The 26326-nt window shown below is 48.3% G+C and overlaps 1 protein-coding gene across 1 annotated transcript in view; it reads left to right on the plus strand.

Annotated features, from left to right (window-relative positions):
• MLPH (melanophilin) overlaps positions 1-26326 on the plus strand; it is a 62259-nt gene that overhangs the window by 25810 nt on the left and 10123 nt on the right. Inside the window, exons 5-10 of the mRNA XM_031651719.1 lie at positions 4563-4784; positions 4975-5087; positions 12621-12724; positions 13936-14055; positions 18712-18916; positions 20521-20660. Of these exons, the coding sequence (XP_031507579.1) occupies positions 4563-4784; positions 4975-5087; positions 12621-12724; positions 13936-14055; positions 18712-18916; positions 20521-20660 (904 nt within the window). The remainder of the gene's footprint in view (positions 1-4562; positions 4785-4974; positions 5088-12620; positions 12725-13935; positions 14056-18711; positions 18917-20520; positions 20661-26326) is intronic.

Here is a 26326-nt window from a genome sequence, read left to right on the forward strand (position 1 = left end):
ACCAGGGGCTCACTTTCTCTGCCTTTGCCATCATCTCCCCGCTCTCTCCCATCGCTTAGTCCCTTTTCTCCGCATTCTGGGAGGGGGAGCAAACTTGACTTCGAAATCAGCGGTTCTCAAACCTTTGGGCCTCAGGACCCCTTCACATTTCCTAAATTAATGAGAACCCCAAAGAGTTTTATTCACATGAATCATATCTATTAATATTTACCACATCAGAAATTAAAACTGGGAGTTAAAAATATTTATTTATTCACTCATTTAAAATAACTGTAAACCCCCTATATGTTAACATAAATATAGTTTTTATAAAAAATGAGACTTTCCCAAAATAAGAGCATGAATCAGGTCAGTGGTGTTGTTCTGTTTTTGCAAATCCCTTTAATGTCTGTGTAGCAGGACAAGCCGCAGACAAGAACCCCTTAGACACCAAATTGTAGAAGGAAAGGGCTTTATTCAGCTGGGAGCATTGGCAGACTCACGTCTCCAAAAACCGAGCTCCCCGAGTGAGCAATTTCTGCCCCTTTTAAGGGCTCACAACTCTAAGGGGGTCTGTGTGAGAGGGTTGTGATCGATTGAGCAAGCAGGGGGTACATGACTGGGGACTGCATGCACCTGCACCTGTAATTAGAATGGAACAGAACAGGACAGGGATTTTCACAATGCTTTTCCATACAATGTCTGGAATCTCTAGATAACATAACTGATTAGGTCAGGAGTTGATCTTTAACTACCAGGCCGAGGGTGTGGCACCAGGCTCTCTGCCTGTGGATTTCATTTCTGCCTTTTAGTTTTTACTTCTTTTTTCTTCGGAGGCAGAAATTGGGCATAAGACAATGTGAGGGGTGTTTTCCTCCCTTATCTGGAACAATAGAAGACAGCTGAATTCTCTACTTGCTTCTGCATTCAGTGGGTGATAACACATTTTCTGGGCTGTAGTATTTGAAGAAAATCTAGGCTCACACAGATATATAATTGAAAAAATGAGTGTTAGCCTTTGCAGATGATAATTAACATTACGTGTTGTTACAGCATGAAAACCCGGCAGTTGGAGTTGGTAGTTTTTTGTTGTTTTTTTTTTGAGGCAAAGTCTCGCTCTGCCACCCAGGATGGAGTGTAGTGGTGCAATCTCAGCTCACTGCAACCTCTGCCTCCCACGTTCAAGTGATTCTCCTGCCTCAGCCTCCTGAGTAGCTGTCACTACAGGTGCGTGCCACCATGCCTCGCTAATTTTTGCATTTTTAGTAGAGACAGGGTTTCACCATGTTGGCCAGGCTAGTCTTGAGCTCCTGACCTCAGGTCATCCGCCTGCCTCGGCCTCCCAAACTGCTGGTATTACAGGCGTGAGCCACCGCGCTCAGACAGTTGGTAGTCTCTTAAAGGTTAGTTGTGATGTGGAATCTGAAACCACATTAATGAACTTTTCCTTTCCTGTTTGTTAAAATCCATTGGTCTTTCTTGCACTTGAGGTGGATTTTCTACCCCTGTGTGATTTTTGCAACACCGTGCATTAATCATTTGGAAGACTCTGGCTCACTGAGTTATGCAGACTTCTCAAATGTTGACACATTTCACATGCATCCCAAAAGAGAACCACTTCTGTTACTCTCACCAGCGATCTCATCAAAAGTCTCCTGGTGTTGGAAACTGTCAAGCTCACAGCAGGCGATATATGTTTTCCAAAATTCTACTTTGTGCTTGAAAGCTTCCATTTCATTACTGGCAATAAATACTGTCACTTCTTTTCCTTGAAGTGAGAGTCACACTGTTCATTTTTGAGAAAATATCTGCCACGCACCCAAGTCGAAACAGTTCATCTCCCTGTTGTTCTCTCAAGTGAAAATGGTATTTCATAAGAAAAGTTTCTAGCTCAGGTTGCAATCTGAACAATTGCCCAAACCCGTTGATAGAAATATCTGTCACCTTCAACATGCAGCTCCAATCCCGTCCTCCTCCAATCCCGTCCTCCTCCAAGCTCATCACGCAGAATACTCAAAAGACATGGACGGGGGCCACAGTTCAAAAAGACTCATAACTTTTAGTGTTTCATCAAGGTGATTCTTAAATGCAACTGTTTTTTCTTCTCATTTCTTTTTCTTTTTTTCTTTTTTTTTTTTTTTTTTGAGACAGAGTCTCACTCTGTCACCCAGCCTGGAGTGCAGTAGTACAATCTCGGCTCACTGCAACCTCTGCTTCCCTGGTTCCAGCAACTCTCCTGCCTCAGCCTCCCGAGTAGCAGGGATTACAGGGGTGCACCACTGTGCCTGGCTAATTTTTGTGTTTTTAGTAGAGACGGGGTTTCACCATGTTGGCCAGCTGGTCTTGAACTCCTGACCTCAGGTGATCCGCCTGCCTCGACCTCCCAAAGTGATGGGATTACAGGCATGAGCCACTGCGCCCAGCTCCTTTCTTTTTTGATGAAGGATACAGTGACTGCCAATGCCATCGGGCCCACTGCCCTGACTCGTGCTAAAGCCCCAGCAGTTTATCCACCATTGTTTTTACACCTTCAGTGCAGGCGTCGAAGAGCAAAGAAAAGGCAAATGATGTCTTAGCATTATTACAAAAATAGCCTTGCCCTTGTGACCCGCCCCCTAAAGGATCTTACGAACCTCCAGAGGAGAGGCCCCTGGACCACACTTTGAAGACCACCATTGGAAATCATGGAATCTAATATTCCACGGTAGAAGTTGTGCCCATTGCCCCCTCCATTGTGGGTTGTGATTCCTCGCCATCTCCGTCTTAACCGGTTCTTCTCCATCTCCACCAGCATAGCCGGTGGTGCTCCCGTCTCAGCCTGATTTCCTCCCGTGTCTCCTCTGTCCCTCTGGTTGAGACTATACGTACTTGCTTATGCCCCATTCAGCACGCCAAGCTGACTTGTTTCAAGTCTGTTTCTGATGGTAAGTCACATTCAGGAGGGTCTTTTATTCCTGAAGCTAACTTTAACTTGGAGCCATGTGCCTGGCTTTTGCCTGTTGAGGAGTGACTTCTGGTCAACCCAATAAACAGAGTGCATGGAGTGCTCCGGCCCCATTCACCCCTCAGCATCTGAAGCTCCGGGTCTGGTTGATACATCCTGGAGTGGCTGGCAGGTGTCATCTGGCCTCCCCAAATGGAGTCTTCTCTGCCCTCCCTTCCTGGTCTCTGGCTATGAAGAAGGGAAGTTATGTTTTAAAGAATCTAAAGCACAGTACAGTTATCCTTTTCCCCAATTTCGGCCCCGGAAATATATCAACCTCCAGCTGCTGCCCCAGGACACTTCTGGGCTCTTATTTAAGAGGACCCCTCCGGTCTGGGATGCAGGGCAGTGCACATGTCCTTGTCTGTCTTCCTGCTGTGCTGGGCCTCGGGGTATCGTTCTGCCTGGATACAGAAGAAGAGCTACTCCCTGGGACACAGGCTGGACAAGCCCTGTCCGGCGAAGGGGTGGCCTCCAGATTTTCTGGTTGGTGCAGAGCTGGCAAGAGTGGAAATGGAGGGGGCGAGGCCCTTCCCATCTGGTTCCAGGGACTTGTGTTCCTCTGTTTGGGGCAAAGACTTTACCTTGTCAGTGCAGCTTTATCTAAACTGTAGTCTGTGGATGGCGGTATCCCCCTAGATTCCTACAACTGCTTGACGCTTTTTCTCTTGGTTTTTGAAGCTATGACGAGAGCCTGATTTTGTGTCCATCTCAGTGAATATTTTTGTAAATAGTTGAGAGAGGAAAATCAGTGAAGTTCAGCCAATTGCACTTGAAACCGGAGGTGGCCTCCCACTGCCTTGTGGGACTCTCCAGTCTCTTCACCTTTGCCACACTCTGGGTGTCCCCATCCAAATCAGTGCACTTCAGAGTTCTCTGGAGACAATGGCATCTAGTGTCCTTCTTGTTTGTGTCACTAAGAATGGATTAATTTTACCTCATCTGAAACTGAAAATATTACGTTTGGCAGACATTCTCTGAACTCTAGAACAAAAGAAATGTGTTCATTATCATCTAAGGGTACGTTTTCCAATCAGTTCAACTTGGCAGGTTCACCAGGAAGCTGTGTCAGTTAAACTCGGATGGTCTAGGAGAACTGTAGTTTTCCTGAGACTTCTGGGCGCTGGATGATTCCTGCTCTGGAAACACCGAGCCGTTTCAGTCGCGCTCTGGGGGAGCTCAACTCTTGCCCCCCTGCTGGGAGAGACCCAAAAATGCTTGATCAGGAAACACCATCTGGCTTTGCCCTCAGGACTCTGTGACCGCCCTGGGGAGGGTGCAGTGACCTGCCAACCAAAATTGGTACAATTGTAAACAGCCACAGAAATGCTTGAATGCAATGTCATTTCTATGAAATTAACGTGTTTCCATTCCATTCCATTCCAGCCTACCAAAATTGCCCGTTTGAGCTCAGCCCTCAACACAAAGATGCCTGTGTGCCTTTGCCCAACTTTGGGTCACTGTTTTCTGCATAGGAGACGTTTACTGTGTGTGTGTATGTGTCTGTGTCTGTGTGTGTGTGTATGTACATGTACACACTTAAAGCCTGTGGCAAAAACAAGATGCCCAATATATTTCTTGTTTCTGATATTTTTCCAAGGGGGTTGAAGGGCAAGATTAAGAAGGAAAGCTCCAAGAGGGAGCTGCTTTCCGACACTGCCCATCTGAACGAGACCCACTGCACCCACTGCCTGCAGCCCTACCGGCTGCTTGTGAATAGCAAAAGACAGTGCCTGGAATGTGGCCTCTTCACCTGCAAAAGCTGTGGCCGCGTCCACCCAGAGGAGCAGGGCTGGATCTGTGACCCCTGCCATCTGGCCAGGTGAGCCCAGGCCTTGAGGTAAAATGATCTTGATAGTTTCTGGATCTGGCGTGTCCCTTCGGTGAGGCTCGCTGAAGAAGGGTGGATGCACACACGTGCACGCTTTGTGTGTGTGCATGTGTGTGTGTTATTTATGCAGACCTGTGTTCAGCACTTAGGCAGTGCCACGCGCCTGTGCTTGTCACTGCAGAGTCGTGAAGATCGGCTCACTGGAGTGGTACTACGAGCACGTGAAAGCCCGCTTCAAGAGGTTCGGAAGTGCCAAAGTGATCCGGTCCCTCCACGGGCGGCTGCAGGGTGGAGGTAAGGAGTGGACAGTGGGAAGGGCTTTTAGTTCCCAGGCATTTTAGGAATATTAAAGCAGGTTCCTTTGGAGTGTGCGTGTGTGTGTATGTATGTGTGTGCGTATGTGTGTGCACGTGTGTGTGCGTGCGCATGCCTCTCTGTCTCTTCTGCTGCTGTTTTTTTTTAATTTAATTTTTGTAGAGACAGACATCTCACCATGTTGCCCAGGCTGGCCTCAAACCCCTGGGGTCAAGCAATCCACCCACCCCGGCCTCCCGAAGTGCTGGGGTTATAGGCGTGAGTCACTGCACCCTGTGAAATTGGCTCCTTTTTATGTGAGGTGCAAACCTCTGCATCCCACTGGCCTGGTCTGAGTGCCTCAGAAGTCCTGGGTGCTGTTGAAGTTGCCAATATTTGAAATTATATTGTTTTCAAATCTTCAAAGTAAGTTGAGAACTCAAAGCCAAGTTTCTGAAACCCAGCTGCTGATTGAATCACCAGGGTGCTTGTTAATACTACATGTTTTCCAAGCCCTTCTTCCCTGGGACATCTGGTTTGGGGCCTAGACTCTCTCTTTTCAACAAACATTTCCCATGAATGGTGATTATCAGGATTTAGAGAAATCTGTTACAATTCAGTTGTTTTTGTCTTTTGAATCCAAGTATTTATTTCACAATGACATTGAAATCCAGGCAGTCGTCTTAAACTAAACAATCTATTTGCCTGTAATATCCCCCATAAGGCATTTGGAAGAGATGTTTTCACGGGGAGGGTGGGAGGATGCCAGAGGCTCTTCTGCGTTTGAGTTTGAAGGGAGCTAAACCAACAGTGTTTTTGAGAAAGTTCACCTTGTCCCTGTTACCTGAGTCCAAGGCTCTTGTCACTAAGCCTGGTCAAGCATTCGGGGGGACAGCCCCCACCAGGCCAGGTGTCTGGGGTCTCAGTGTCCTGGATGACTCCATCTGCAAGGCGAGTTTCTCCAGGGTCACGAGGCAGCTGCCTGGCTCCAGCAGCTGGGCACATCCAGGGCAGAGGCTGTGCTTCTGGATTGGGGCATCCTTACCATGCCCCAGCCCAGGCGTCTCCCCCAGGCCTTCTTTCTGGAGAGACACCTTATTCGTGCCTGTCCCTTAAAGCCCCAAGTTTGACTGGAGAGGCAGAAGTTGGCATATATACCCTTTGAGCACTCAAGCTCTCGCTGGGCCTGCTGCAGGCATTTCAAGGCATCTTAGCACATCGTTTAATTTAGGACAGAGGCCACGGAGAGGCACCCCTGGAGCAGCACGCTGAGCAGCACAGGGTGGCTGCACTTGTTGAGTGGTGGGGGTGAGGGTGGGGGCAGGTGTGATAAATCACCCAAACCAGGGCATTTTTAAGAGTAAAAGGAGGCTCTACTGATAACATGCTGCAACAACAGATGTGACTAGGAATGGCCAATGACATGGGGACAGGCCGTCACCCTATTCCTGGGCTGCTTCTTCACAGTGATCATGAAACCCAGCAGCAAATCCTACCTCCCACCTGCACACGGCCAGCCTGGAGCCCACCATAGGGTCCTCCTGCAGCGGATAGAGCTTGGTCCAGCCTCCAGTCCACCCCTACCAGGCGTAAGGATAGAAATGACACGTAACACCGGGAAAAGCCATGCTGTCAAGCATCTGAGAATGTCAACCCCAGAGGCAGTCTTTAGGGACTGGGGTGGGCTCAGGAAGCTGTATTATTTCAAAGAATGCAGTGTTTCAACAGCTCAGCCCAGAGGTGCTGGACTTTACACGGCCCGTCAGAACCTGCCGACTTCAAAATCATCACCACCAAGGGCCAGGAGGTGGCGCTGTGGGGCAACAGAAAACAGAAAACAGCTGTTCCTTGAACTTGAATTCCCAGCAGCTTCCCCAAGCGCCCACAGGGGCTGCGTTCCTCCCTGCTGGGCGCCTGTAACTACAACATTAAAACAGGGCGCAAGCAAGGAACACAAAAACTGGGAAAGCTGTGCCTTTAAAAAAAAAAAAAAAAAAGTAGGGTAAAAAAGCTTGAGGTTAATGTTTTGAAACCTGGCCTAGCCAGGGCCTAATGCAGACCTTGTCCAGCTAGTAAGTGGGCCCCTGGGGTCTTCATTGAGTGAACCTTCAGAGCGCTGGGTGTTTCACCAAGGCCTTCCATAGGGGACCTGGCAGGCTCTGCAGGAGGCAGCCTCGATGGCCGATGGCCGATGGCCAGGAGAGGAAGGGGAAAGACCTGGACTGGTCACTGAGCACACAGTTCCCCCACCCCGCTGCCTTCCCTCCCAGTGCCTTTCCGTTTCCCTCGGTGGTGGCTTTGCCTGACAGTGCAGACCTCGCCTGACGTCAACACTAAGTTCTTTATACTCACGTGGTTTTATTTTTGTTTTCTCCTCCCTATCAAGAGTGGTCACAAAATCTCTGTTCTGTGTCAGGAACATGGAGGATCTTTTGGATTTTTTTTTTTTTTTAGCATGACTTGATCAGATAGGTAGGATAACGTCGCCCAAACCCCTGGCCCAAGTGCAGAGTGACAAAAGGGATCAACACTAAAAGGACCCCTGAGATGCCGGGATACTTCCTCTTCACGTTCATCGTGGGGACCGGGGACATCACCCTGACAGGTGGGTCCCCAGGCCCCGGAAAGCCCATTTCCACATCCTTGAATGCAGGGGGAGTTCATGTCTTGGGGCCTCTGCCTGTTGGTTTGGGATGCATCTCCTCAAGGCACTCACTTGTCCAGAGAGAACAAAACTAAAACCAGGTCTGCTCTCTGGCACTGTCATCTGGGCACGTTTGGAGCCAAAAACCTTGACCTTCTGAAAGTTCACTGAAAAATCATCTCGTAAAAGGCAGTTTCGTTGGACAAAAAACATAGAAATATGTTCACCGTGTATATGTGGGAGCCTTCAGAATGCAGACCCACAGATGCAGGGAAATTGTCCATTTTTATGCTTGGGTTCAAGAAAGGATGGACAGCGTGTGGAAAGGGATTATACAAGGCCAGACCTACTGCCAATAGGCTGAGTAGGGAACCCAGCAAGGCCTGTTGGTCTACGTTCTTCTTGGCCTTTCTTCCTCCAGGAATGGGCGGGACCCTCTCTGGAGTGGGGGGCTTATGACCTAAAGTCAAACCAGGAAGGTCAGATCATTTCTTTTTTATTTATTTATTTATTTTTTTTTAGAGATGAGGTCTCACTATATTGCCCAGGCTGGTTTTGAACTCCTGGGTTCAAGCAGTCCTCCCACTTCAACCTCCCAAAGTGCTGGGATTACAAGCATGAGCCACACATGCCCAGCCAGATAATTTCTTTATGGCTAGATTTTACATAGAAAGTAGAGAGAAAGTCAGAGTGGTATTTGCATGATTTTTGGCTGACTTTGGGAGAAAGGGATACTGGTTTCTATGTCCTGCCTTGTGGAAGAGGGATTCTAGTTTCTATGCTGGCCTTGGGGGAGAATGGGCCTGGGAGACAAGAGGGCAGGAGAAGGTCAGAGAGAAACTTTGCTTCTGAGGCTGCTGCGAAGGCCCTCATTTGGGGGCACTGTTTTCTGAGCCCCAAAAGCATTGCCAGCCAGCCAGTCATCCGCTGAGTGTATAAAAATAGACCTGCCAGAGCTCAGACACGGGCACCTGTGGGCCCCTTTAAAACCCTTGATAGCTTTTATCTTTAAGAGAAAGATTCAAGTTAAAGAATACACCAGGCTGCCTCTCTCATCTCTCCTTCCACTGGGGAAATTGAGGCCGTCTGAGCCCAGGCAAGCTGCTGGTCCCCTTGACTCACCCCAGCATCTTCCCAGACATTCCTAAATAGGCAGCAAAGCGGTGAATGGCAGTGGCAGCTTCAGGCAGGACAGGCAGTGACAGCATGTGCTTGACACCTGATCTCAGCTGTTTGTTATAAAGTCCTTCGTTCAGATTTCAGTTTTGCCAGTTGGTTGACTGTTTCTATCTCTGTATTATAAATGGAGAACTGGACAATGAGACTGAATTTTCCAACCCATATAAAAGATCCCTGCTGGCTCAGGACAGAGCCTGAGAACCTAAAGCCACCCAAGGCCCAGTTGATGGTAGAACTGTAAGCTGGTGTGGACATCGCGGAGGAGGGTGTACGGCATTCGGGGGTGGATGAAGGGAGGTGCACAGTGAGGTCTCCATCTCGCAGGAGGCTTTGGAAGATGTGTCGGTGATTGATTCAGTACATCCACTGAATGCTCGCCAGGTGCCAGGTCCTGGGCTGTCCTGAGGGTAGGGCAGTGGAAGAGCCAGGCCCTCTTCCACACTTGGGGACAGTCCCCACTTGGGGGGGACTGTCAGCATAGCCAGTCCAGCAAATAGGGACGTTTGTGCCTCTGGAACCAAAAGCCACAAGGGAGGAGCTTCCTGCAAAGGGGCCCCAGGCCCGAGAGATGAAGATAGGAGCTGCGGGGATCACAGGTGGGCCAGTCAGAGAAATGTCTAAAACAGAAACCACATGGTCATTTCATATAAGGAACTGGTTCAAATGCTGTTAACGGAGAATGGGAAAAGGAGATACTGAGGTATCAGAGGTCATAACTGCAGGAGTGCCTGCATCCCCCACAACCACCAGAGGTGTGAGCAAAGGGCAGAGGCTGGGATTAATAGAAACAGGCAGCTCCAAGGAGGCCACCCAGGGCTGGAACACAGCCCTCCAAGGTGGGGGTGCCACCAGCCAGTGCCATTGTCTCAGGGGCCATGATGAAGCTGGACCAGCTGTCAGGGTCAAGGGCATAGGGCTGGAAACCACAGGAAGGGGAACATTCCTTCTTCCTTTTCCCACTCCCACTCACTGCAGGCCGAGCCCTCACGGAGCAGCAGACAAGGCAGAGGTGCAGTGTGCAGCGCCAGCTCCCACGTCACAGAGCAAAGCGAAGGTGGCTCTGAGGCCACCCCAGGCCCTGCACCCACAGTCCTGCTCCCCTTTGCAGTTGACAGTGCATGCTCTAATGCACCAATGCCTGCTTGTTCACACCTGTGACCCCTGAGGCGCAGAGAGCAAAGTGCAGGCCCCAGGGCAAGGGTGTGCAAGGGCAGCAAGGCCTGGCTGGGCCCAGAGGATCTGACCTCCACAGTGCCAGCTGTGCCCTCAGCAGCCCCTGGAGTAGAAAGGTGGATGGTCCACGGGGCCTGCTAGCTCTAATCCCTGGGGTCCCTTTCCTGAATCACTTGCCACAGTCACAGCACAGGCCAAGCCAAGGTGTGTAGGAGAAAGCAGGGAGAGATGGTGGGTCTAGGGAGACCAGGCCCAGGAGCTCAGTGTGGGGAAGGAGCCCTGGGGGGCAGAGAAAGGAGTAGGGGCATGAGAGCTGAGCCTCACCTCCCTCCCTGCAGTGATGAGGTCAGGCCTGCTGACCAGCAAATGCTATGAGCCTGCAGGTAAAGCCATGTGTTTGGGAGAACATGACTTAGCTCTAGGCCTCATTCACACTCCACGTCTCCAGGGTCTTCCTGCTGCCCAATAAGCACAATCCTGCAGACATGGTCAGACCTGTTGGTAATGTTGATTGGTAACACTGGCAATTGATTGGTAACGTTGATGCAGAGTACTGATTTTTACACTGTAATTCAGACCAGCTCCAAGTGATGTTTCAATAATAGGTCTATATGAAGGCCGGCAAGGAAACCTTCCCTGGATGTTTTACTCAGTGATGGTTGGATTGTAGGAGAGGGAGAGATGAGATAAGATAAGATAAGATAAGATAGATAGATGGATATTATAGATGAATAGGAACTCTGGAAATAGATATTAATGCGTCTGGTAAAAGAAGGAAAAAGGAAAAAGAAGAAGAAAAAGGAAAAAGAAAAACATAAAATGGCAAATGAAATGAATGTCGTCGTCGTAGATAGAGTAGATAAACAAATCGTCGATCGCGATAGATAATCCCGTCCGAATCAGATGGTCCAGATACGCGATCCATAAAATGCGATAAGTGATGAATAGATAAAATGAAGCCAGATGAACAAATCACGATAAACCGAAATTAATAGATGAATAAAATTAAGTAAATGAATAAATGAATAATGAATAAGATAGATGGATGGAATAAAATGCGATAAAACCGATAAACCGATAGATACGTCGTCATTAAATCATCGTTAAATTAAGATAAAATCAGATAAAATGCTCTATAAGTAGATAGATCGCTTAAATATCTGAAACTCATCAAAATAAATGAAGTAGGTAGATAAAGTAAACAACTTCGATGGAAGAAATACGATAAAGAGATAAGAAATGCGTGAAACGCAGACGAATGAATAAGATGCAGATAACGGTAAGAGGAAGTAGATAAATTGCGGTAGATAAATTGATGCGATGATGAATATGAATGCCGATGAATGATGGATGATAGATGGATGAATGGAATCCAGATCAGATAATGGAATGATGGATGAATGATAGATAGATGGATGGATAGATAAATAACTATGGATAATTGAATTGATAAATAGGTAGTGAACGGATGGATAGAATGGAGAATGGTAACAACTGGATGGATGGGTAGATGGATAAGTAAGTGAATAGATGGATGGATGGAGGATGGATGATGGTCACGGTGGATGATGGATAGATAATGCGTAACTGGATGGTGCGATGGTAAGTGGTGAATGGATGGATAGAATGGAATGCGCCGAGGTGGATGGGTATAACTGGATGGATGATGGAAGATACCGAAAGAAGAAAGGATGGAATTGAATGCGTGAATGGATAGGATGGAATAAATGGATAAAATGCGGTGGAATGAGCAGATGGGCAGGTGGATAAGTGGAATGCGTCGGTGGAATCGTCGGAGATGAATGGAATTGGATGATAGGTAGATGGATGAATGACTGGAATTGTTGATTGAGTGGAATGGAATGGATATTAAAATCAACTGATGGGTGGGTATGTGGATGAAGGAGGGAGGGATGGATGGAGTGGTGGGTGGATGGGGAGCCACTGGGTGAGGTGGGAAGTAGATGGATGTATAGATGGATTGATGATGAGTGGGTGGATGAAGGAAGGAGGGAGGGAGGCATGGATGGATGGATGGATGGATGATGGATACTGAATGGATGGAATGGATGAGATGGATGGGATGATGGAAGGATAGATTAATACATGAATGCGGGATGCGACCCACTGAGATTGAGGTAGGTGCAGATGGAAGTAGATAAAATCAAGATGAGTGGAGAGGAGATGAGCCATTAGGAATTGGCAATGGCAGATAGGTAGATGAGGATTATTTGATACATAAGATGGAATTACATGGATAGGATGGGCTGTATTGAGTGAGTGGGTGGTGGTCACAAGTAAGGTAAGGTGGAGTAGGTAGATTGATGAGGCCTGGAGCAGGGGGTGGATGGGTGAAGCCGGGTATGGAGCCAGATGGAGGTATACATTGCTGGGTGGATAGGTGGGTGAATGGATGAAGGATGGAGGTATGGGTAGATAGATGGATGGTTTAGTGGATGAGTGAGTGGATGGACTGACAAATGGCATGCTCCCAGACTGTTTGTCCTTGGGTGGAGTCATGCAGGTATCTATTGCAGCTGGGCCTGAGTCAATCTCTGAAGAGAGAAGTGGAGACAGCGAGCAGACAGATGAGGAAGGAGAACTGGACTCAGAGGCCCAGGCCCAGCCCTTCGGCAACAAAGTAAGTCATCTCCAGTCACCCCCTCCTCAGCCAACTCAATTCCACCCCGCAGCTGGAACGTCAGGTTCTGATTTCCTGAAAAGCTCGATGGCCTCTCCACAACTCCACTAGTTCCTACTGCGTGAGCACCAAGAATCTGCTGCCCTTTCCCAGCCCTCAGTAGTCTCTGAGATCATTGGGCACCAGGCAGGGGCAGTGCTTCCACCATTAGAAACCTCAAAAGCAATGTGTGGGATAGGCAAACCCTGCTGAGTGTGTGGCTGTCAGGCAGGCAGAGGTCCTGAAGCGCTCTCAGGGGTCCTGAAAGCAGCTGCCTTTGCAACTTTCAGAAAAGTGGACCCCTCAGGCTCTCCTCTGAGAGCTTTTCTCCTTCTGTTTTTTGTTTGTTTGTTTGTTTTGGTCAACCATGAGCCTTGTGTTTCTGTTTTCAAGTATTATTTAACTTATTTTGGGTGGGCGAGGCAAGCAAGGTAACCCCTGGGCTTTGGGGTGGGATGCAGGAAGTGGGAGCAGCTGGAAGAAGGGACTGGGTAGGTGAGCAGGGGTTCAGACTTAGACGCTTGGAGAGAAATGGGCCAGTGACATGCAACATGAACAAGGTTTTTGCGGCTGCTGTGAGGGGAATGTCATCCTCTTTCGTTTGAGAACATTTGATTCATGCTATTTATGAAGCTCCCAGAATGCTCTCCAGTGCCTAGAGTATTCCCTACATGATAGAGCAGTTTAAAGAATCAAAAGAATTATAACGAAATAGGGGTTTAGAGCTAAATGCAGGCTCTTGCATCTAAAGAACAAAGAACTCTCAGGAGCTTGCCCACATCTGCCTCTCTCAGCCATCGCGCCCCCCTTTCCCGAAGCCCCAGGGACCCTCCCCTCTCCCAGCCCTGGAACAGCTTCCATGCCCCCCAGGTGGGGCCCCTGGGGCAAGGGCAGGGGTTCAACTCAGTGTTCCTTCTGCTCAGCCAAGGTTCTGGAGATGCAGATCCCATGTCCTGGGTGGGATGGGCACTGTGAGCACCAACCAGTCCTCCCACCATCTCCCCCTCTAGGCTTGGTCAGGTTCGTTCCTAGTGGAGGAGGTGGATGTGCTGAAAGAGGAGCCTGCCCCACCACCCTGGGGGCAGAGTATGGGTTTGGGGAGGTGCGGGGTGTTTGGTCCTCTCCCTCAAGCTAGCCCTGACTTGAGTCTTGTCCTGTTTGTGCCTGCTGAGAAAAAGCGCCTCCTCTCCATCCAAGACTTCGACTTCGAGGGAGACTCAGATGACTCCACTCAGCCTCAAGGTCACTCCCTGCACCTGTCCTCAGTCCTTGAGGCCAGGGACAGCCTGCAGGTCAGTGAGTCCTCGCGTCTTTCCCCTGCTCTTCCCAGGAACCTGGGTGGCAGGTGCTCAGGCCCCAGGTGAGGGACAACACTCTGGAAGCAGTGTCTGATGGCCGCACAGTCCCACTGGCTCCCAAGGCATGACAGGGCAGGGGACCCTTGTGGGAAGACAGGATCCAGAGACCTCACACTCCCTCAGGATTAGCATGTCTGGAGATACTGAGCAGGCAGCTTGGAGAAGCAGGGGGTGATGCAGGGCCCTGAGGCTGGACAGATGAGCTGGGGCCCAGGGATCGGTGCTTGGCACAGAAATAAGGCAGAACCCCCGAGACTCGGGAGGGCAGGACAGAGAAGGGCATCTGAGGTGGAGTCAGGCAGGGCCTGCCATGATGCCTGCATCTCCATCTTACTGGGAGGGGAACATACACTTTATCGCTCAAACTAGGACAGTCCTGTGATATCGGCAGCTATTAATGACCACACCTAGACACAGGGCATATGCAGGGGCCATCCAGGTAAACAGGACATGTGGCCGCCTTACTCATTAGCTGTGTGGCCTTTGTCCCTGGAACCTCTTCAAGGTGCTCATTAGTGGTCGTTGCTGGTTGATCATTATTCGTTAGTATTTATGTTGCGATTGAAATTACTCAAGATAATAGATTAGATAATTAGGAGTAGGATTAGAAGGGATGGGATAAAACAAGAGAGAAAGTAGAGTGATTAGGCCTTTTTGAGTAGATACGGTAACAGAGGCTGAAATTTGGGTTTGTGTAAAGGTCTTTGGTATAGTTAAATTAGGTCAAGAAGTGAAGCCAGATTTTGGCTTGTGAATAGGCTTGAGTTGGGGGTTGTACAGTGAATTGTGGCTGAATAAAATCCTAGTATGTTGGAGAAGTTAAATATCCATAATAGGTGTTTTAGTTTAAGGTTATTAGTTATGAGATTAAGCTCCATTGCTAGCAAGAAGCCTAAGGTGTTTACACCTAGGGCTGTGAGCTTCAGGTGGAGTGGTATGGTTATTTTGGGGAATGAAGCAGGAATGATAGTGTTGGTGATGAGGAATCTGGCAAAGATGCTGCCAATTGTTAGGTGCTTAATTGAGTTAATTAGGAAGGGGTTATTTTCATTAATAGTAACCAGAGTTGTGAAGCAAGGTTGTCCTATTAGAGCGAAGAAAATAGTAAAGGTACTATAGACAGCTGTTAAGGAGGGGGCAATAAGATAATAGAAAGGGCTCAGGCGTCGGTGTATGACGTGCTTGTGGTTTCAATGATGAGGTCTTTGGAGTAAAAGCCTGTGAGGAAAGGCATACCTGTTAGTGCAAGGCTGCCAATAACAAGGGAGGAGGAGGTGAGGGGTAGAGTCTTGAACAGCCCCTATTTTGCAGATGTCTTATTCATCCATCATTGAGGTTGTGGATGATGGACCCTGAACCTAAAATAGTATAGCTTTAAAAAAGGCACGGGTGCAGATGTGAAGGAATGCTAGGTGTGGCTGATTAATGCCAGTTGTGACGATTACAAGGCCTGGCTGACTGGAGGTGGAGAATGCCGCGATTTTTTTAATGTCATTTTGTGTTAGAGCACAGATTGCTGTGAATACGGTAGTAACAGCCCCCAGACATAATGTAAAGGTTGGGATTGATAGGTTATCTTCTATTAAAGGGTAGAAGCAGATGAGCAGGGAAACTCCTGCCACAACCACAGTGCTGGAGTGGAGCAGGGCTGAGAGTGGGCTTGGGCCGTCGATGGCGGGTGGGAGTCAGGGATGGAGGCCCAATTGCGCTAACTTTGCCGCTGCTGCTAAGAGAACGCTAATTCATGGAAGGGGTTGGGGGTGGGGTCTAGACCAAATATGTGTTGAAATTCTCCTGTGTTGGAGGACAGGAGGAACCATGCTATAGCTAAAATAAAGCCAATATCGCCGATGCAGTTGTACTGAACTGCTTGAGGGCTGCGGTATTAGCATCTGCTCGGCCATACCACCAGCCGATTAGTAATAAGAGCATCATTCCTACACCTTCCCATCTGATAAAGAGCTGAAAGAGGTTGTTGGTGGTAACCAGAATGAATGTCGTGATGAGGAAAATAAGTATTTGAAAAATTGATTAATGTTGAGGTCTGAATTTAAATATCATATTGAGAATTCTACAATAGATCTGGTAATGAAGAGTGCTGCTGGGATAAATATTGTGGAGAAGTGGTCTAGTCTGAAGCTTAGCAAGGGTTTGAGAGTCTGGATTGTCAGTGTGAGATAACGGTTTCTTGGTCTGTGTATATAAACGTCATTGTAGGGATGACCCTAATGATGAAGGCACATGCGATAGATGTTTTTACGTAATTTGGGTATGGACCTTTTTTTGCAAGGGTTGGCTAAGGTAACAGTAATTGGTAAGATTAAGGGGATTAGGGCTGTTATAGCAGGGGAAGAATTCATGTTTGTTATTTTTATTTGGAGTTGCACCAATGTTTTTGGTTCCTAAGACCAACGGATGACCTACTCCTTTAAAAGCTGACAAAGCCATGTTGTTAGACATAGGGGCATGAGTTAGCAGTTCTTGCATACTTTCTCGGTAGGTAAGAAGTTGCAGGCTTCTATTGTTAGATCCACAATCTAATGTTTTGGTTAAACTATAGCTACAGCATGCAAACCCCATAATAATTTTAGGGTTTAAGGATAATAGGAAGATGGGCACAAGATGTATAAGTATTCATGTATTTCCTCGTGTAAAGGAAGGTTTAATACTGTTAATAGGCAAGTGTCCCTCATTGTGTCATGATTAGCATACATAGGGAGTAAAGGGCTGTAATTAGTATATTAAGTCCTATAAGTATATTGGTGATATTTGATGAGGAGAATGAGGACATAGTCACAAAGGGTTCTCCTACTAGCTTACTGATGGGGATAAGGCAAGATTAGTAAGATTTGCTAGACGTCATCAAGAGGCTACTACTGGGAGCAGTATTTGAAGGCCTCAGGTAAGTAATATGGTTTGGCCTAGGATTAAAATGGTAACTAGTATAAGGGCTGTGCTGGTTATTAGTGTCAGGTGGCTTGTTTGAAGGGCTCATGGCAGCGGTAGTAGTAAAGCAATCTCTAAGTCGAACAGGAGGAATGTGATGGCTACTAGGAAGAATTTTATGGAAAAGGGGAGGTGGGCAGAGGCTATTGGGTCAAATCCTCATTCATAGGGGCTAGATTCTTCTATATAAATATTAAGTTGTGGGAGCCAAAATGCGATTATTATTAGTAATAGGGCTAGTAAGGTGTCAGTTACTAGGGCTAGTGTCAAGCTGATTATTTCTGCCCTACAGGATCATTTCAAGGATGCTGTATTAGGGTTTTCTTAGAGGGACAGATCTAATAGAATATATATACACACACATAGGGGAGTTTATTAAGTATTAACTTACATGATCACGAGGTCCCACAATAGGCTGTCTGCAAGCTGAGGAGCAAGGAGAGCTGGTCCGAGTCCCAGAACTGAAGAGCTTGGAGTCCGATGTTTGAGGGCAGGAAACATCCAGCATAGGAGAAAGATGTAGGCTGGGAGGCTAGGCCCATTTTGTTGCTTCACATTTTTCTGCCTGCTTTATATTCACTGGCGGCTGATTCGATGGTGTCCACTCGATTAAGGGTGGGTCTGTCTTCCCCAGCCCACTGACTCAAATGTGAATCTCCTTTGGCAACACCCTCACAGACACACCCAGGATCAATATTGCATCCCTCAATCCAATCAAGTTGACACTCATTACTAATCACCATAGACGCTGTACCTGGAAGGCATGAGACTCACAGGTAGGCAGTAAAGGTAACTATGGGCACCGAGCCAGGCCCAGGCCCAGGCCCAAGGCCAGCTTCATAGTGAACTCCTGAACTCCATTCCCAGCATCCCCTGGGCACATGCAGTGCTGAGCCAGAGTTGGGGCGGGGCTGGGTCCACCCCGGCCAGTCTGAAGACCCCTCCAGGAGGAGGGAGAAGCAGGGTGGGTCCTGGAAGCCAGCAGCCAATTGGTTTCTGGGCCACAGGTCCTGTCCTAACTGGAGGCTGGCCTAAGTGTGCATTGCCTCTGGCCTCCACCCCCCACTCACAGTCAAACTGGAAGGGTGCTGTGGCATATTACTTCTTGAAGCCCTCAGCACCTCCTCTCCTTGGGGACAATGATATAACACAGAGACCCCTCTGCTGGAGGGATGTCCGGATTACAGCCAAGGAGCTGCCAGGAAGCCCCAACCCACCTTTCTGATCTTCAAAGATTAAGGTGTACATAGTTAGTAACAGTGTACCCTTCTCCCAAAAATATGAACTTCCCTGCCCACATCCTCGGGGCTTTGGTCTCTAGGTGAGTCTGAGCCCCCTGAGGCTGTGTCAGGAGAGTTTTGGTCCCCTTGTGTCATGCCTGGCCCAGGGTGTCGTTGGGAACCCCAACATTGCACAGACACATGCAATAGGCAGTCAGTAGGCAACAAATAGGCAATATATGCTTTCACACAGTCTTCGAAATTAAAGAGAACTGAGTAGCAGGGGCCAGCACGGATGGGCGTCTAGTGCTGGGTCAGTCCAGTGCCTGGAAAGCCTCAGGGCCTGGATTGAAAGACCCACATTCCAGGCAGCGGCCCCTCCTAGTAAACCCCGCAGAGGAGGCTGACAGCCCCATGTGCTTAGTCCCTCACAGATGAGTCCTGCTCAGAGAAGGCAGCCCCCCAGAAGGCTGAGGGCCTGGACGGGGCTGACACTGGGGCCTCTGGGTGCCAGCGCCATATAGAAGAGGAGCCGATGAGCGTCTCGCCTTCTGGACACGGCGCCCTCGCTGAGCTCTGCCCGCCTGGAGGCTCCCACAGTATGGCCCTGGGGGCCGCTGCTGCACTCAGTAGGTGCCCTTGGCCAGGGTCTTCCTGACGGGCTCGGCATGGGGGAGCGGGTCACTAAGAAACAACCCCAACACCCTGACCTATGCCTTCACACGGGCTGATTTGAAAGGCCTCTTCCTTTGGCGTGATTGTCCAGGACGTGCAGTCCCAACAAACGCCGTGGACACCTGCCCTCCCTGGGATGTGTGCTTCCCTGTGACTCTCAGAACTTCCAGCACAGGAGGTGGCCAGCCCACAGCTCCCTGCTGCTGGCCTGGGGTGGGACATGCAGGCCTCCCTGAAATGACTAGAACCACTGGTCAACCAGCCAACTACCCTGGTCTGGGCAGGATGGGCATCTGGGCATCGCCACCACTGGCCCACAGTCGGCTCAAGGCTGTTGATCAGGAGATCTTCAAGCGCTGAGAACCTAAATCTGCTCGGCTTAACTTTGTGTCAGTTTTGCTTTGAAATGAAATCCCCAAATCTCTGTCTTTTCTGGTAGCCCGAGGGTGTGTGTACCATAGGTCCAGGAGTTCAGATGTCCCATCAGAGCAGGAGCAAGTAAGATGACAGCAGCAGCCAGCTTCCCCCGGCCACAGTGAGTGGCTGCGTGCGGGAAGGCTGTCTACTCTCCAGCTTCCCTCTTCATTGTATTGAAGGGACCATAATCTCATGGCCCTCATGCTGACGGGAACCTTGGAAGCTTTGGGAGGAAGGCAGGGTTCTACTTTCCCCCAAAATAATGAATAAATGAATCTACTTTGGCCAAGCCACAGGATGCAGACCTGGACAGCAGTTTTGTTTCCCCTGTGATCTCAAGTCCTCTGAGCACATGGACAGGAGGCAGTCTGGGGAGAGGCCAGGAGAGACTGCATCGTGCTGGGAGAGCTGCCTCGGAGTTAGGCAGTTCTGAGTTTGGAGCCACACACTGCCAGTCTGTTTCACTGGTTCTCACACACATTCTTTTTACACATCAGCCTCTCAAATGGGGACTGTCTTACAGTGAATGCAGGAAGAAAGTCTTAGTGAATGTGGTAAGAAAGGGGTGTGCTTGAGTCTCACTGGCAGCACTGTCTCTCAATAGTACAACATCCAATCTGCAAAGTCTGAGATTCAATGAGATATGCTGTGCTGTTAGAACAAATTGCTTAACCTCTGTGCACCTCAGCTTCCTCATTGTACAAAAGGGGTTAATAATGTCTAACTCATCCCTGTTTAAATGATTAAATGAGATGGCTGAACCTGTTTGACTACATAGCAAATTATCACAAACCTAAAATGTGACGTAAAACAACACAGTTATGATCTCATCGTGGAATCTTGTGTTATTTGCAATTTGAAATTGAGAATCATGTTACATTTGCTTTTCAAACATGCAAAGTATGTCCACTCTTATCCCCACCCGCACTGCCAGGCAAGGGCCTCTTTTTTCCTGAAGATCTTTGTGTGTGGCCATGGAATCTGCCCCATTCTTATTGTGATTTTAGAACCTCAGCCCCGTAACATGAACATCATTAGTCTTCATTTTCTTTGAGCTCTCATTTTTCTTCATTGGACTAAACACGTCCATCAGCTTTCAGCTTTTCACTCTAAGTAATTCAAACTCATTCTTGCTCCGAAGGGTCAAATGTCATCAGGAATGAGCAGCTGCCCCTGCAGTACTTGGCCGATGTGGACACCTCTGATGAGGAAAGCATCCGGGCTCACGTGATGGCCTCCCATCATTCCAAGCGGAGAGGCCGGGCATCCTCTGAGAGTCAGGTAACAGTGGCTGGAAAGACTTCTGTCTTGTCATTTCTTCAGGTGGAGTCTTTTTACTTCCACACCAAGTCACTTTAGAGAAATTGCAGCTCTTAATACTTTCAGACTGTGAAATTGCACAAGCCTACTTAATGGAGATACGTCATCACAGTATTTTTTATGGAAGTGAATTCACATAACAGAAAATTAACCATCTTAGTATGGCCATTCCCCAAAAATTAAAAATACAGTTTCCCTATGATCCAGCAATTCTGCTTCTTGGTATATACCCAAAAAAATGGAAATAGGGACTGAAAAAGATATTTGCATCCCTGTATCCATATTATTATTTGTAATAACCAAAAGATGGAAGCAACCCGAGCGTCCATTGACAGATGAATGGATAAAAAATGCAGCATGTACGCAGCACAGGGTATTATTCACCCCTAAAAAGGGAGGGAATGCTGACACATGCTAGACCTTGGATGAACCTTGAGAACACTGTGCTAAGTGAAATAAACCAGTCATTCTGGACAGATACCATATGGTTCCACTTAATCTGAGGTTCTTAGTCAAATTCATAGAGACAGAAACCAGAATAGTAGTCAACAGGCGCTGGGGTCAGGGGGATGCGGAATTAGCGTTAAATGGGCAGAGTCTCCGCTTTGCATGATGAAAGGAGTTCTGGAGATGGACAGTGGTGACAGTCATACAACAATGTGAATGTACTTAGTACCTTGAAAATGGATAAAAGGGTAAAATTTTGTATCTATTTTATAATTTAAAAATTTGAAAAAAGGAATATTTTATGGGATTTAGGGGAAAATAAATAATCTTATGTCTTTCAAAAAATTTATTTTTTATTTATTTATTTATTTATTTATTTATTTTTAAGACGGAGTCTCCCTCTGTGGCCCAGGTTGCAGTGCAATAGTGCGATCTCGGTTCACTGCAACTTCTGCCTCCCGAGTTCAAGTGATTCTCCCTCCTCAGCCTCCTGAGTAGCTAGGAATACAGGCGTGCACCACCATACCTGGCTAATTTTTGCATTTTTAGTAGAGATGGGGTTTCACCTTGTTAGCCAGGCTAGCCTCAAACTCCAGACCTCAGGTGATCCCCCTACCTCAGCCTCCCAAAGTGCTGACATTACAGGCGTGAGCCACCGTACCTGGCCAAAAAATTAAATTTTAAGGTGTACAATTCAGTGACAGTACATTTACAGTGTTGTGTAACCACCACTTCTAATTCCAAAACAACTTCACCCCCCAAAAAAAATCCCATACCCATGAAGCAGTTATTCCCCAGTCTCCCTTGTCCCCGGCCTCTGACAACCACCAGTCTTCCTTCTGTCTCAGTGGATTTGTCTATTCTGGACATTTCATGTAAATGGACTCACAGAAGGACATCTGGCCTTTTGTCACGAGCTCCTTTCACCGAGCATAATGCTTCTGAGGTCCATCCATGCTGTAGCACATATGGGTGGTTCATTCCTTTTCATGAAAATATGTATTTATTTATACTCAATCAAGTATGACATATTTTACAAGAGGAGAAAATAATCTGTCAGCTATGTGAAACCCTTAGCGGGCTGTATTATTATTATTTTTTTCAGATAGAGTCTTGCTCTGTTGCCCAGGCTGGAGTGCAGTGGAGCGATCTCGGCTCCCTGCAACCTCCACCTCCTGGGTTCAAGCGATTCTGCCACCTCAGCTTCCTGAGTAGCTGGGATCACAGGCACCTGCCACCACACCTGAATAATTTTGTATTTTTAGTAGAGATGGGGTTTCACCAGGCTGACCAGTCTGGTCTCAAACTCTTGACCTCAAGTTATCTGCCCACCTCAGCCTCCCAAAGCATTGGGATTACAGGTGTGAGCCACCATGCCCAGCCGCTTAGCAGGTTTTATATAGGCATCAAGAAACTCCACTCATAATACTTAACACCTGTTAAATTAGTAGAATCACTCACATTGTAGACATTAACTTACGAAATAATTCATCACAAGATTTAAGTGCTCTGAGTTCCGCTCGCTGCGTTTAAATGATGATTCTGTTGAGTTAGCTGATTTCAATTTGAGCAAGTTCATGTTGCTGGGGGAAAGGCAATATTGTTTCTTCTGAGAACATTATGGCCACTAGATTCTTTAAGGCAATGAAAGACACAAGCTATTAATGTCTCTGATAGAGCCTTGACTCCAGCAATGTAATCACAGGATGGGGGCTGTTCTGTAACTGATGACTCTTAAGGCACAAAACCCAGAGAAGGGGAAGTGGGGCTGCTCTGAATGGAGATGGGAACCGCAGTTTCACCAAGGCTGGTCTCAGGCACATCTTCTGGTGCCTGGATGAGTGTAGGTCCAGCTCCTTGGGCATGGTGATGCCTGGTACAGAGCCCCTCCTCCCTCCTCCTGGGAGAGCTGGGGAAGAGAATGGCTCTGTAGAACTTCCCTTTGGGCCTGTGGGCTGTCAGGAGGGAGGCTGAGCGAAAACTGAGCCTTGTCAGGAAAGGCCTGGAAGCAGCAGGGAGGCAGATGGTGCATGGCTGGGGTTCTCAAGAGGCAGGCGAGGTGGGCAAGGCACACAGAAGCTGCTCTGCAGGGTCCAGGGCTTCTCCAGCGCCTGGGCCTTTCGGTGCACAGGACAACCTGAGATGGAGCATCACCCAACTCTTCAGCCACAGGGCTGCAGATTCCTCTCCCAAGGCCTTGGCCTACACTGTGGCAGTCACTAGACCAGCACTGGCTCAGGAGTGGGCAGCAAGGAGAAGTGTGCAGTGGGCCCCGGGCTTTTCTGAGCTCTCATTCAGCAGGAAATCTGTCCCGTGGCTGTTCGCACAGGGCCAAACCTTCGCGTGCATGATAGGTGGGGGGCTCCTCCAACCTCCTGTCACTTTGCTTCTGCACCCAGAGAAATGATCTGCCGCAAACGGGCACCAGAATTTCAAAAAGAGCCTTTCCTAGCATGGCAATATGGGGAATCGCAGGGGTTTGGGTTCTAAAATTGGGCTAGTGTCCACGGGGCAGAAGTGCGCAGTTTCTGAATTCAGCATCTCTCCAGAGTCAGTGCCCTCGGCTGACTTTTTACTGTAGTGTCATCTGGAAGCTTCCTCAACCCTGGGTGGAAGTTTCTCCTGCACCAACTTCCTTGAGGGCCCGCTTAGTCTCTGAAAGAAGCACCCTTGCCCCTGAGCATAGCCGGGCATGAAAGGCCCTGAGAAGGCCTGCATGGAGACTACTTATGGCCGCTTCACCCACTGGCCCCACAGTTCCTGAGGCATAGAACTCCTTTGATGTAACAGCAAGCAAGGCCCTGATGCAAGGAAGTGTCCTTTCACTCAGATCAGGGAGTGACTGGCTTGGGCCCTGCAGTTTCTGTGTCCCAAGAGGACTTGGAAGCTGCAGGTGTGCTGAGCCCTGGCAGGGACTCAGAGCAGACCTGGTGCTGCAACATTCACGCCTCCACCACCTGCATTCACAGATCTAGTTCTGAAACATGGAATACGCACAAGTCGGGCAGAGCAACTTCATTACTCACAGGCAGGCAGCGAGGTCCCCCAGGCTCAGGGAAGCTGCAGGGAGGGTAGAGTCTCGGCTGCAAGTGTCCTGTGTCATGCGGCAGCTGGGGGACCCCAGAAAGCATTCCTCTCTGAGTCTTATACCCTGGGAAACTGGGATCACTGGGCCAAAGGATATCCAGTTCTAGAGCTCTAGACAGTCCAGACAGTTCTTCCTTGTATCAGAAAGTGGCTTTCTTGGCACATTCTACAGTTATTCTGAAAAAAGGGGAAGAGCCGACTCAGCCAAGTCCATCCAGGGACCTGTGGCTGCAGGGGACAGTGGAGGACCAGGGTGGCCAGGATAGAGACCTCTTGGGTGAGGCCAGGATAGAGACCTCCCTGGTGTGGCCAGGATAGAGACCTCTTGGGTGAGGCCAGGATAGAGACCTCTTGGGTGTGGCCAGGATAGAGACCTCTTGGGCGTGGCCAGGATAGAGACCTCCCCAGTGTGGCCAGGATAGAGACCACTTGGGTGTGGCCAGGATAGAGACCTCCCCAGTGTGGCCAGGATAGAGACCTCCCAGGCTGGCCAGGTAGAGGCCCATGGCAGATCCTTGGCTGGCTGAGCATCTCCTAGCTTCCTAGTCTGAAGACAATGGGATGAAGAGGAGAATCAAGTTGTCTATTTTCAGTAAACCTTTAGTTTAGCAACTTTAGTAGCATTTAGTAAAATACGTATCATGGTATCCAGCCCTGCTGAAATCAATTATCTTTTATACCTGCTTGGAATTATTCTCTAGTTCATGTTTGTATATCCTGCCTCTGGAATTGTTTCTCTTTATTTATTCCTATGAACTTGTATTTACTTTGTCAACCCTAAATAATGAGATTCAGAAAATATAAATAAGTATTAGTATATCGAGTTTATCAGAACAAAAGCTTGAGAGTGGCCACCCGGAAACACAGACTCCAAACAAAGAGGGCCCCAAGTGGACTAGTGAAGGTTCTACTTCTGTAGAAATGTTAGCAGGATCACATCCTTGCGGAGGAACAGTGACCTGGGGGCCCCTTATCTCCAATCCTGTTTGGTCTTAATTATTTATAGGGGGAAAAAAAAATAGGTAGAAGTTTCAGCTATGAAACATGTCCTCTCAAGACTTAGAATTTAAAGTTCCAACAGCTTTATTTGAATTATTTAATGTCACAACCTCAACTAATATTTCACTTAGATTGTTTCCCATGCATCTTTATGTGGAGGAAATTAAGCAACAGAAAGAAGCTCCAAATGCAGCAGCGATTCTGTACTTCAGAGAAAAAACCCAGACGGACTCTTAGAGGGCTTTTGTGAAGTGACTGCCATGGGACCCCAGGAGGAAGCCCTCTCAATCTGCCCATCAACCCCAAGACTCCCAGTCATGCCTTCAGAGCCTGAGCGTTCTCAGGAATCGTATTTTATCACGGCTCCTCTGAGGAGTCAGGCAGCTGTGCGTTGCCTGCCTTTGCATTTGTATTTACAGCCACAGCTTTCCAGATGAGGGGTAATCAGAAAAGACTCCCTGTAGATATTGCTCAAGCCCAGACAAGGCCCAAGATGGCATAAACGTGTGGTAGGAAGGAAGCTTCCAGGGGGCTGAGATGGGAGACGGAAGAGGACACCACCCTGGCACGTACCCTCCGCCCCCTCACTCCCGAGGGCTGGCCGCGGGGCCATTTGTGCGTGCTCAGGCTACAGACACGAACAGTTTCCCATAAAAGTGTCACCAGTGACACATTTTGTTGGTTTGTTTTAATCCCTAGCCAGCGTCTGTATTGCATTTGTAAACTTTAAACTTTGGTATTGTTGCGAATTGAAAGCACAAGGGGTTCATACCTAGTATTCCATCCGTATGTATCTAAGTAAAGTGATAATCCTGACAACTGGTGCCCATGCAGGGTCAGACACCCAGGTCTGAGTGATGCTACTCCCCCCAGAGCAGTTGCTACTCTTGGAGAAATTTAATTTTTTAAAAAACCCGAAATCTTTTCATTACCCAGAAAATCTCTCCATAAGGGTAGCAGAGAAAGAAGACAGTTTTATTCTTGAACAAGCATCAAACCAGCGTATGGCACATGCCCCAGGCAATCCACTGAGAGATTGCAAAGACAGGAAGGGCTCTCAGCCCTTATGCAGCCCGGCAGGCCCAGCCCATTCT

Source organism: Papio anubis, chromosome 10, assembly GCF_008728515.1.
Source record: "Papio anubis isolate 15944 chromosome 10, Panubis1.0, whole genome shotgun sequence".
Taxonomy (NCBI): Eukaryota; Metazoa; Chordata; class Mammalia; order Primates; family Cercopithecidae; genus Papio; species Papio anubis.